This window comes from Eschrichtius robustus, chromosome 11 (assembly GCF_028021215.1).
Source record: "Eschrichtius robustus isolate mEscRob2 chromosome 11, mEscRob2.pri, whole genome shotgun sequence".
Lineage (NCBI taxonomy): Eukaryota > Metazoa > Chordata > Mammalia > Artiodactyla > Eschrichtiidae > Eschrichtius > Eschrichtius robustus.
This window is the reverse complement of record NC_090834.1, coordinates 65,642,459-65,655,201: the sequence shown is the minus strand read 5'-3', so window position 1 is coordinate 65,655,201 and position 12,743 is coordinate 65,642,459. Positions and strand designations below refer to the sequence as shown.

General features: G+C 51.0%; 1 protein-coding gene across 6 annotated transcripts in view; it reads right to left on the bottom strand.

The window, feature by feature from the left end:
* PPFIBP2 (PPFIA binding protein 2) overlaps positions 1–12,743 on the bottom strand; it is a 158,251-nt gene that overhangs the window by 123,232 nt on the left and 22,276 nt on the right. For 3 of the 6 annotated variants that reach the window (XM_068554740.1, XM_068554732.1, XM_068554734.1), the window contains exon 2: positions 1,779–1,875. In XM_068554740.1, the coding sequence (XP_068410841.1) occupies positions 1,779–1,875 (97 nt within the window). Of the gene's footprint in view, positions 1–1,778; positions 1,879–12,743 lie in introns of all 6 variants that reach the window. The other 3 variants (XM_068554735.1, XM_068554737.1, XM_068554736.1) reach the window with 1 other exon arrangement.

The following is a 12,743-nucleotide window of genomic DNA, read 5'->3' as shown; positions in this document are numbered from 1 at the left end:
TGGGTTCTATTATTATTCCTATTTTAATATGAGGAGACGGAGGCATGGTTCATGCAGGTAACTTGATGCAGAGCTAGGATTTGAACCAAGCAGTCTGGCTACAGATGCTCCCCCGACTAACCCACAAAGAATGCCTTGGAACATCTTAGACCACCCCTCTGCAAAACTCTCATGTCTGTTCCAGAGAAGTCTGGGGAACCCTTCCAGAAGAAGCCTGCCAGGGTGGAGGCCTAAGGAAATGGGAGAAGGAGGGAGCATGTAGTACTGGAAGGGAAGAAGGATGGGTGTCCCGGGTTCCACACGACCCACACCAGGGCCCGCCCTCCACACCCACTGCAGAGCCCCAACCAAGGCAAGGCCCCAAGGATCCAGACATGTAGTCCTCTCCCACAGACAGAGGGGATTTTGCCAGAGACTTTGTCATTTCAGGAATGCCTGTGTGGGGAAATTAGGAGGCAGGAGGAGGACTTGACCTCACACAAGGCTGCCTTCTTTAGGCGGTGTCCCATTTATCCATCCTAGCCATCCAAGAGCTCTGCTCACTCCAGGGGCTCTCAGAGTCTCTTCCTTGCCCCTTGGCTGGGGGCTCAGCAGCGCTGACAGCCTGAGATGGTCTGAGAGTCTGACCCTGTGGCTCTGATCTCAATGGACAGGAGGCCCCGGAAGCTTCCAGATGCGACTCTCTGAAAGGACTGCTAGGAAACCCATGCTCTTGGCCATTTCCTCTCAGTAGGGCTTCAGGGACCCTGATCTAGAGCAGGACATCCCAATCTCTGGAGCCTCTGAAAAGTGGGATGTTAGTCACGGCCTCCCAAGGACCCTTCTGTCCACTGAGAAATTAAGAGCCTGACAGATGACAGCTAGAACACGTCCTCTGTCCCAGGTGCAAACACCCAGAGCCCTCAGTGCGTCAGGTGTATCTGCAGGACGGAAGGAAAGGCAAGGGGGCAATGCCTGGTGCTCTGTGCACGCCCTGGGCTCTAGCCACACTCAGCCCAAACCTTCTTCCCGCAGCCCTAGCTCCATGCAACGAGGAGCAAAGTCCCAAAGAAACACGCCCAGTCAACAAATAAGGCCAGTGACCTGTATCAGGTAAGGACAGAAAGAAGGCCTGGGGCCTGTGGGGAAAGATTTCCAACAATGACAGGCTTATTCTAACCAATATGGGCTTCAGTTGCCCCCATCAAGTAGTTAATCAGCCCAAACAGCCCACTGGCAGTCCTTTCCAATTAACCAGTTTTGCTGGATGTCTTCTAGAGAATAATCCTAACTGGCTAAGGCAAACGTGAAGCCAAACAGTTACAATGGATAAAAAACATATAGAACATTCTTCAGGTGATTAGGTGAATTAATACAGAACTGCTTCCTGACTCTCAAACATACTGGAGACCAGCCGGGAAAGGGAGCTGACACCAGTGCTGGGGGCAAAGTCAGTGAGATTGCAAGTTTCAGCTTGACTGTAATAAGCCATGATGTGCTCTGAAAACTTTACAATAAAATCAATCTCACTGCACCTGTTGCAGCCAGGATCCAAACTGCGATACAGTTAAACACATGCTAATAGATGGCGCATCTGTACTCTCAACAGAGCCCTAGACTCACACCAGATAGCAAAGAGTCCAAGTTTGCACTGTTAAAAAAGAGACGACACACACACAGTAAAATAAAAGAAATCCAACAGGGGCCTTCTCTCTGCACCCAAAAGAAAAGTCCAATGAGAGGAAACGGTTTCTCAGTGCAGAGGATGAGCTGTGGGTCGCCAGGACCCCTGACCGTACCTGCAATGATCCCGTCCATCTGCTCCAGGGCAGCTTCCAGCACGTGACTCGCATCAGAAGCCATGAGTCCTTCCCCCTGTTTAGTCTCCTCCTTCTCCTACTGAAAATTCAAATACAGAACAAAGGAAAAATTACAGAGAGTTCCACATTATGTATCCAAGACCGCCAAGCCCTCTCGATTCCACCATCACAACTGCACTCTCAGAGGAATCTTGGTAGCCCACGCATGGTTTCTGCCATCTCCATGGCTTCGCCCTCCAGGCACGAGTGTTCTTAATCCATGAATCTTCAGCACGTGATGCCATGTGCTTGTGTCATGAAAAGCCACTAGGGCTCTCCAGAGTGACCTGCAGCAGCGAGACAGCGATTGCCACTCCTACCATCATTACAGTCACGGCTCCAGAAGCTCCAGCCACCCCTGGGGAAGGCTCAAGGCTCCCCTAGGGTTGGGGAAAGGCGGGATGTGCCCCGTAGCCGTGGGTCGCAGCAGGCATTGGCAGTCTTATATCTGTATTTGTCTCACACCTGCAATGCTCTCCTTGGGCAGGTGTGACCCAGGCTGAGAGGACTCAACTGCCACTTTCACTTCTCAAGTGGGCCAATGGGCCCCATCTAGGAAGGCTGCAGGTGCGCTGCTGTGGGGAGAGTACCGTCCCTGGAACCAGAAACACTGTCTCTTACCATTTTAGTTCTACTCCACCCAGCACCATTCAAGGTACATAATCCCATCTTCTCAGGGCTGGAGAATTTCTCCAAAAATACACAGTCTAGCCACTCCCCTAATACTGAGTCTCCCTTCTAATGGTAGAGGTGGCAATTGGTTCCATCTCCAGACAGCTCTGCCTCTTAGAAAGGTCTTTAAGCTAAAGTGTCTTCTTACAGCCCCTTCTCATTTTTCTTGCTTCCCACACCCTTCCTGGGTGGCAGGGAGAGACTTACACGACAGCATTTGTAATCCTGAGAAGAGACTTAGCTCACGTCTGTGAACTGGAGGCAGGTGTGCCCAATAGGCCTAAGTGCTACGGAGGACAGAGGCAGAGCTCCTGGACCCAAGGGTGGCACAGGTCAGGGAACAGGGGGTTCTGCTGCTCATTTTCCCCATGAAGTTAGACCTTTGGAGTGAAGAGAGGAAAGTGAGCAACCACTGGAAAGTGGCTTTGGAGATGGTGTGGATAAGAACGTCAGGACCACAAAGAACCGCACTGGACGGCACCAGGCAGGAACAGCTAAATACCCTGGGTGCAAAGCCAGCTCTGCCATCTACTGTGTGATCTCTGACCCTCAGTATCCTCACCTGTAAAATAGGGATGATGACAGCACCTAACTCACAGGGTTGATGTCATGGTTAAATGAGTAATTAACATTTCATTGAAAATGCATGTCTTGCATGTAGTAAGGGCTCAATAAACTTCAGCCTTTTTTTTTCTTTTTTTAAAGTGAGGATGTATTTGTGCCAGGATAGCTCACCGGATGGGGGACTTTAAACTAAAATGGGGTTCAGGGAGGGAGAACCCAAATAAGTCCAAGAGGCTGGTCCTTTGGAGGAGATAAACACGGCAAAGAAAGATAAGCAACTATGCGTGTGGAAGGGGAGGGCTGTGACTCACAGGTGCAAAGGCCAAGAACTGGTCAGAAATGGGCACTGAGCCTCAGCAGTGCAAGAACCATCCGCTATCAGCTCAGGGGAGTGAGAAGAGGGGCTTCAGACGGGGTGGAACCTCACTGGCACCTCAGGGCTGTGGCAGGAACCAGGCAGGGCTGCAAAAAGGAGCGGCCCAGACAGCTACAGAGCAAGTGCGGGTGCAGATCTCAGGGGCTGAATAGAAGCAATCCGGGGAGGGGGGTGTGGGTGGAGAAGAGGCAGCAGGAAAAGGGGAGGCAGCAGAAGCAGGGCAAGATTCAGCACATTCACATCTGCTCGGCCATATGGGGTATTAAAAGTCTGAAACATGTCCTACCCTCTGAGGACTTCCCAACCGCTCCCAGCAAAAAAGATCCAAAGTCCATACTGTGACCTAACAGAAGCAGCTCGGCAGGATCCGGCCAGGCCAACCCCACACGGCCCTCGCCCTCGATCCCCATGCTTCGGCAGCCTCCGGTCCTGTCCACTCCCCCAGGACTCCAAGCCCCCTTTCCTCCTCTGCAAGTGTGCACCTGCTGTCCCTCTGTCCTGAGCTCACTTCCCCAGATCTCTGGACGGCTGATCAGTCCTCAGCCTTCAGGCCTCCGCTCTGAAGTCTCTTCTCAGAGACGCCTTCCTTGCACGCCTGCATCTAAAGCAGCCCTTTGACAGCACGGCGGTTCCAAAGAATCTCGTCCATCTACATTTCCCTGCTAACTGGCCTTGCTAACCCTCTCCATGAAAGCAGGAGGACCCTGTCTGCCTTGCTCACCCCAATGTGCCCAGTGCGTAGCAGAGTGTCCGGCACAAGGGAGTTTATGAGTAAATACTTGTGAATAAAAGATGGATCCATGTGGCCAACACGGCCTGAACCCTGTCGTGCTGGGCACTGGAGGGAATATTGATAAATCAGGCCTAATCCCTGCTCCCATGGACCATGCAGTCTAGTGGAGAAGACAGAAGTATGAACAAATAATTATGACACAGCGTGAGGTATGCTGATAGAGGCGGGTACACAGTTTCCCTGGGCCTTAAAGGATGGGTAGGAACTTTCTCAGTAGATGAGGGCGATTCCAGGCAGAGGGGGCAGTGCACGAAAGGCAGGAAAACATGTAAAGACAGGATGTAGTTGGCAAATGTCAGAATGGTTGACGAAATTATACAGGAACATCCAGCTGCTCACCATGAGTCAAAACCCTCCACGGAATTCACTTAAGCGTGGTAAGGGCGATTAACGAGAGGAGCTTGGGAATTACACCCACGGCTTCAGGGATCTGGACACCCGTGCTTGGCAACTCAAGTGGCCTCAGATGTAAACTTGATAGATATTTTTAAAAAGAAAGATCTCATATTTCAGCAGACTGGCTCCATTGGGGGGCCTTAGTACCTGGGTGAAAGGTAAGAGGGCAGTCAGAAGGTGCTGAGCCCAGAGGGCCCAGCTAGGACCCCCTGCAACAGAAGGGCCATAAAAGATGACCCATGGGCCCTCGGCCCAAGGATGAGTTTGTACTTGGCAGACAGCAAGTTGGGTGGATCCGTGGGAGCTGGCGAGAAGTGAAACATGAGTCAAAGGTGTATCATCTTTACGGCCCAGGACCTGGGCCAGTAAGATTGGGAGCGCTCGGGAGGCAGAACCTGCTTTGGGTGGCTGTTGAGCTCAGTTCTGGGTCTGAGATGATGGCAGGATGCAGGAAGAATGGGCTCTGCCAGCCTCTGATGCAGAGCAGCTATGAGGGGTCAGTGGTGTGGGGTACAAGGGGGACCGCTGAAAGGCCAAATATGCCATAGGAGCTGGGCCTCCAGGCCTATCTGTGAACACGGACACTCTGGAATAGGGAAGCCACGATTCCATTCACCAACCATTCCCATTCTGGCAGCTACAGCCATTTCCTTCCCTCACAAGGTTAGAGCTCCCCACCAGTAACGCACCCCGGGACAATCTATCCCTGCTTTCAAGGAACTGGGGGTCCCAGAGGCAAACGTGTCATCCGGCTGCCCTCAGTGTATCTGTTCATCCCCACAGAGACACAGCACCTCCCTTGGGAGCCTAGGTTCATCAGGCATGTGAGGCTTAAGTGCACAAAGCACCAGAAGCCGCGTGCGAGGAGGTCCCCCGCAGAGAAGTCAGGTGAAGAGGCTGGAGGGCACATCTGGAAGAGGCAGTAACCCAAGGGCTGGGGAAGAGAGCAGGATCCAGGGCAAACTGCAAAGGGGCGCGTGAAAGGCAGGGCAGCCTCTAAGCAGGTGGTGGGGAATGGAGGTGAAAGCAAGTTCTTCACCCGTGAGAGGGGAGCTGCGGCAGCCACCCAGGCTGGACAGCGGAGGAGCTGAGAGTGGGCCCTGGGGACTCGAAGGAGGGGCGCCCCACCAGCCCAGGAAGGAGAGGAGCAGGCAGGGGAGGACGCGGTGCTCTCAACATGCTCAGTTCAGTGACAGTTGTTGTCTTGGCCGAAAGCGGTTTTCATTCCCTGTGGACACTTGGACCATTAACACAGCCCTGCATTTGACCCTGACGAGCAGGTAGCCTTCTCATACCAAGAAACTGGCTCACCCCGAGCTGCAAAGATAAGGTAGGGAATGTTGTTTAAGGAAAGAAAAGGTGTGGTCCATTCCTCATGCATCCCTCCCCTCCCCCACAGGCCTCTCTAGAGGCTGTCATCTGCCCACCTGTGATGGTGCCTGATGCTGGGCCCCCCTAATACAGGGCTTGACCCTCCTCTTTGCTACCAGCCAGGGAGGAAACAACTCTGCAGCTGTGAGACCAGCCAGTGAGGAAGGAACAGCCACGTTTTAGAAGGACAGTGTCTGTGAGAGGTGTCAGAGTCACATGATCTGCGCCATACAGAGGCTGGTTTGGCACTTTGAACTTGAATAGGAGGCACGGTTAGGTGCAGTTTAGAAAGTGAGCCACAATTAGCCACCCATCACCTGGTGGACTCTAAGGCAGTAACTTAGATACGGTATTAACTACCCCCATGCTCAGCAACGGAGAATCAGGAGGCAGGAATGGCTGACTAAGATAAGTAAGTCTTGGGCAAGTAAATCTTAACTTGTCCCACCCATGCTGAAATGCAAGCTTCCATTCCATTTTATAACCCACTTTTCTCTCACTAAAAGTGGTTAGGGTTGCAAGTGTTCTGGGCAGGCTCGGACTGTCCTGGATGCAGGAAGGAATCAGGAACAGATCTAGAGTCCCTGGTACCCTCCAGGGTCTCCTGCCGGGGCTGCACCCCAACTCCTCACAGCTGCAGCCAGACGGGCGCCCGCATCCCTGCGTAGAAAGCAAGACCTGGGGAAGGAGCCCTCAGCCAAGAACCCACCACCACCAAACTCAGACTCATCTCAGACCTCTCCTGGCCCCAAATGGTCAACAGGTGGTAAAGAAGTATCACCACATCACAACAAACCGAAGACTTTTCCCCACAATTTACTGGTCACCCATAAACCACAGGGGCTCGTTCTTCACATGGTTATTTACAGGAATACCTGTTTTTATGCCTAAGCTGAGGAGACGGCCTCTTAAAAGGATATAGGAAACTTACCTCTTTGGGATAGTAGAGCAAGAAGCCATTTTCAGCATTAAAAAAACAATGATAAAGATGAGGAAGACATACAAAGAAAATTGATGGCAGTGCCTACATTCTCAATCACATCCCATATCGACCAATATTAACTTTCTTTTTAAAGGACAAGTAAGAACATGGGGTTTATAGCCAGACTGTCTTGAGTTAAAACCTGGGCTCTGCTGCATAATGGCTGTGGGTCTTTAAAGAGATTACTTAATCTCCCTGAGACTCAACTGTCTCATCTGTAAAATCAGTATAAAACCAACCTCATTATGGGCAAAAGTAAACAAGAGATAGAGCTCAGATAAATACAGGAGATTGAAGTCAAACATCTACTTTAGCTACTCACTGAAACAAGAGTAGAGGAATTTATTTTTTTTTATTTTTAATTTTTTTTAAAAGTGCTTCTATAGCACCTTGTATTTTTTTAAAATTTAATTTAATTAATTAATTTATTTATGGCTGTGTTGGGTCTTCGTTTCTGTGCGAGGGCTTTCTCTAGTTGCGGCAAGTGGGGGCCACTCTTCATCGCGGTGCGCGGGCCTCTCACTATCGCGGCCTGTCTTGTTGTGGAGCACAGGCTCCAGACGCGCAGGCTCAGCAATTGTGGCTCATGGGCCTAGTTGCTCCACGGCATGTGGGATCTTCCCAGACCAGGGCTCGAACCCGTGTCCTCTGCATTGGCAGGCAGATTCTCAACCACTGCGCCACCAGGGAAGCCCCGAGGAATTTATTTTGAAAGACATAAACCCACAAGGACATGGAGAATGTGATAAGAGACCTAAGGGTGATACTGGGGCGACAGCTATGCAGCAAGCAGAAAAGGGCAGTTGGTCCATGTTGGAGGGCTTCCAAAGGCTCTGGGAGAGATTTCTTTAGTAATATGAAATTAACAGAACACCTGATGCCTCTGAACATCTTAAGAGATTTATACAGTTGGTGAAGAATTTAATTCCACGATAAGAAAATAGCAAACCAAGCAAATGACAAAAGAACTCTGAGGAAACCAAAAAGTAAAAATCATCTTAGTCCTTACAATAAAGCACCACAAACGTGTGGATTTAACAGAAATTGCACTGGCAGGATGGGGAGATGGAAAAGTCCTCGTGAGTGGTGGGAACAAGATTGGAGAGTGAGCTGGTTCCTCATCTTCTAGGGTGGGAACTCAGAAGTCACTAGATAATGACAACTGAAAAAAAGTAATAAAGTAGCAGAAAAAGCATTTTCCCAGTCCTATGGATAAAAATACTAAAAGAGTTTGAAGTGGCTGCACCTGAGGAAGAGCAATGGGGGTGGGTAGATGGAGAGACGACTACTTTAACAAATCATATACAATTATTTGAGGCTTTAAATTGTGCAGATATATAGTAGTGATAAAAATAAAAACAATCAAAAAGATTAAAAGAGATAAAATGTGTGGTGTGCCTGGCACAGAGTCGAGATTTGATTAACGTGCGCTCCTTTCTCCTCGCAGCTACCGTATTATCGGGCAGGTGTCTGTTAGCTACCTGCTAAGAGTTTATCCAACATTATCTCACTTAATCCCCTCATGCCACTTAGGAATTATTCTCCGCCTTTACAGACGAGCAAACAGATTAAGCAACGTGCCGGAGGATGGGCACTGTTCTTCCTCCCTTCCAAATTTCTTCTGAGACAGGAACCCAGTGGAGGGTTTTGAGCACAGGAGGGTCTAACTTACCTTTTAAAAGGATCATTTTGGCGGCTGCTTGGACTGGGGGTGGGGAAGGTGGGGCGGTGCAGTAGTGAACACAAGAAAACCAGGCAAGAGGTAAAGGCAGCTTGGACCACAATGATTGTGGTAGATGTTCTAATCCTCAGTATATGTTGAGGGCAAAGCCAGTAAGCTCTACTGATAGATTGGGCGTGGGCATGAGAGAGACGGGTGAAACATGATTACAAGGCTTTTGCCCTGAGCCCCTGGGAGAGCGGGGAGAACTGCAGGAGTAACAGTCGAGGGGTGGTGGGGTGGGGAAGGGAGGGATGGATAAAATCAGGAGGTTGGTTTTGGAAATATTCAGTTTAAGATGCCCGGGGACACCTAGAGAGATATGCTGAGTAGGTATTTGGAAATTCAAGTCTGATATTCAGAGAGAAATCTGGGCTGGAGATAATCTGGGAGCCGTTTGCATAAAGGTGGTATTTAAAACAACTGCATGAAGTAAGTTAAGTAGTGTAAGACCAAAAAAAAAAAAAAAAAAAGAGGCCCCAGGACTCTTTGAAACACTCCAACGTGCAGTCAGGGAGGAGAACCAACGAAAGAGGCTGAGGAGGAACAGCCAGGAGAACTGAGACAGGGGTGCCCTAGAAACCAAATGAAGGGTTCAGGGTAGAGGACAAAATCAGGGGTGCCGAGTGCTACCGAGTCAGACCAGAGGCCATCTTCTCTCCAAAGGCTTGCTGGAGGTGATCTCACCTGCTTCACAGCCTCACCTGCCCCTGCCTTACCTCCCCCTCGACTGCAAGAGCCTGACTGGTTGCCCCGCCTCAGGCAGCCTCTTCACTCACCTGCACGATGGGCTCACCTACTGAGTGCTCCTCGAGTCTTGGAGTTTGTCAGAATCACCTGGAGAGCCAGTAGAGCAAGAGGCCCAGGCTCATCTAAGGAGAAGAGCGCCAGGTGATTCTGAGGCTGACCGAAGTTGAACCACTGACGGAATGCAAACGCAGCTCCCAATCAGGCACTCTTCTGCTTGGTCCTGAGTCTCGGGGGCTCACCACCAGCAGGGGCAGAATTATGCTTCTTACCACGCCGACTCAACCTTCTCAGCTGCAACTCTAACTCTCATCATATCCCTTGGCAAACCTCTGCCCCATGCCAACCAAATGTCTTATTATCAGGGGACAGATTCTAGGTGTTAATTGCCTGAACCAGTGGCTTTCCTGCTTTTATGCCCATGCCCGAGGCTTTCCCTGCTAACTTCCCACCTTCTCTTCGAGCCAGTTCTTCCAGAAAACCATGTGTATGGTCAGGCCACTCAAGATGGCTGTTCTCTTGTTCTCTGTACATCCCCTGCCCAACTAGTGCCTGCTTTACCCACATCTTATGCACATGACTGACCTTCCTACATACTTGCCCCAGGCCCCAGCTAATGACAGCTTGCCAAAGGGGTGGTGAGGGGCGTGTCCCTCTACTGGTTTCCCTGGTAACTGATGAGCCCATCTGATGTCAATTTCCCCCATAACTGGCAATCTCCCCTTCCCCAAGGATCGAAGCCTGCCACCACGTCCTGCCCGCCGTCTGCTGCACATGGTGGGGTGTTGCTCCAGGACCTGGCTTCAGACATGTGAGCTCCCCCATCCATTAAACCACCGATGTCTCTGCTGTTGACTCTGGGCTATTTCTTTGGTCTTGAAGCTGGGCAAGCACAGGCCTTGTAGGCCTGCAGGATGCAGCCTAACACCATGCTTGACCCTGCTCACCTAAATGTGATCTCCCCATCTCTTTGACCTTGCAGGAAAAGGATGAGAGCAGCTGTGCATAGCCATCTTCTCTGCAAGCCTTCCATGGGTCTGGGCCCCTGAGAGCATCCCCCCTTCTGTAAGCCCCAAAGAAACTTTTAATTACTGATAAAATAAAACAGTGGGAAACTAAAGCCTGGGAGATAGTGGGGGCTTGGAGGAGGAGTAGCGGCAGGTGGCCCATCCCCCTTCCTACAACCCGACACCCCCTCCCTCTCCATGCCCTCACATTCAGTGGGCCCCGATACATGGTCTTCCCCAAACTGCTCCCCATCCCAACTCAGTGATGCCACCAGTCGCCAAGCCAGAAACCTGGGGGTCACCCCTGGCCTTCCCTTCTCTCACCCACATCCAGTTGGTCACCATGTCCAGTAAAGTCTCCTTCCTCACCCCCTCTCAGATCTGTCCCCTCATCTTCACCTGCCCAGCTTCAGGCCACATCATCTCCCATCGGAACGGCTGCAACGGCTTCCTGGCTGCTTTTCCTGCCTGCAGCCTCACCCCCACCTCCTCACCCCCATCCTCTGTACTGCTGCCAGGAGCATGGGTCTATTTCACAAACCTAGCCATAGCACCCCAGTGCTTGTACAAGTTTTCACCTGCTTCCTATCACCCCGGAGACCACCAGAGAGGAAGTTAAGGACCTGAGAGACAGTCAAGAGACAGACAGTCAAGAGCGTGCGCTCTGTAGCCAGGCTTCCGTTTGGACCCATGTTCTTCCCATCACGGGCTATACCCTTGGACAAGTTCCTTAACATCACTGAGCTTCATTTCCCTAGTTATAAAATGTGGGTGAAAATATACATGTTGTGCGGTTGTGGACATTCCATGAGATAATGCATGTGGAAGTCCTTTGCACGTAACTGGGTGCAAGTTCACAACCACGGCAGTTCTAATTCCATACCTGGCCCCGCCCTGAGCACCAACCATTAGACACAACAGCCAAGTTATTTTTACCGCACTACTTTTACTCTAAGGCTCCCTTAGGATGCAATGTTTTAGGCCACGACCCCCATCCCACCTGCTCCATTCCCTCTCCTCTTTCAAGGCCCAATTCCAACATCATGATTCCAGGGATCCTCTCCTTCCCCCAGATAGAAGTGACTGCCCGGACTCGGTCCCCTTCTCCACGCTCATGACAGACCCCCTCACAGAACTCTCTAGAGCACGGGTCACTACAAGTGTGGGATCCTTTATCTGAGTGGTAGTTCCTTGTGGGCAGGGCCGTGTCTCCAAGCCCAGAGCTGCGCCCAGGACCTGGCACAGAGCAAGGCGTCAGCTCACGTTTGTTGGATGGGGGAGACAGCTGGAGGCTGACCAGGGGCAAAACTCCTCTCCATCTGTGGACCTGTGAAACAAGTTATCTGCTTCCAAAGTACATCAGGACAGGGACAGGATAGACATTCCCATTCCAGAAGGGAGAAAATGGAAGAAATAAAGGCCACTGGTCTTAACTGGAAGCTGAGAGGCTCCTAGGGGTGGCAGGCAAGTCTGCAAGTCTGCGTGGACCCCGAGGCCTGACTGAGGTCCTGTCCAGCCCTGAGGTCTTTGATCCCACGGGGACGGGCCTGACAACGCAGAAAAGCAGCACACCTGGCCTCAGGGCCACGGCAGGGCTTATAGACACCAACACTGCATCAGGACCGAAAGACAAGGCCATGGGCATTAACTTCCCATCAGGACAGAGGAGCCAGACACAGAGACACCCTGTCACTACGAAGGGGAGCCAGAGCAGAGCAGAGGGACCAGCTTGCTGAGAAAGCAGCTGTCAGAGCTGGCGACCGCCTTTCATGAATATCTGAGTCTAATAAAAGTGAAGAGGTGGAGACGATTTCTTTTGTCAATGAATAGAAGCTTAAATAGCCTAAGAAAAACTGCACAGCAGAAAATAAAAGGATGCTACTTAAGGTGAACAAGCACACTTAACTTGTCCCCTTCTAATCGTGGTGTCAGTAACTCCTAGTAACAAGCATTCGTTTAAAGCTTTTGGCTTCAGAAATGTTTTTCACACATAAGGCTTCTCATTCCCACCTAAACATCCCAGATCAAGCTGTTCTGATTAGTGAGCCAGTTAAGCTGAGCCCAGTGGGTGCCAAGATAAGTCAGAATCACTGAAGGGCCCTAAGCCTAGGTGCAGGCTGGCGGTGCCGGCTGGCGACAGGGGACAAATGCAATATTTCTTGCTTAGTGTCTTTTTCCCGCTGTACCAGATTAGTGAGCTGTGTGCACTGGGCATTCCCAGCCACTCCCTGTTGGGCGAGTTCCAAAAGATCCCTAAGCATACTGGTGCTGGAGCCC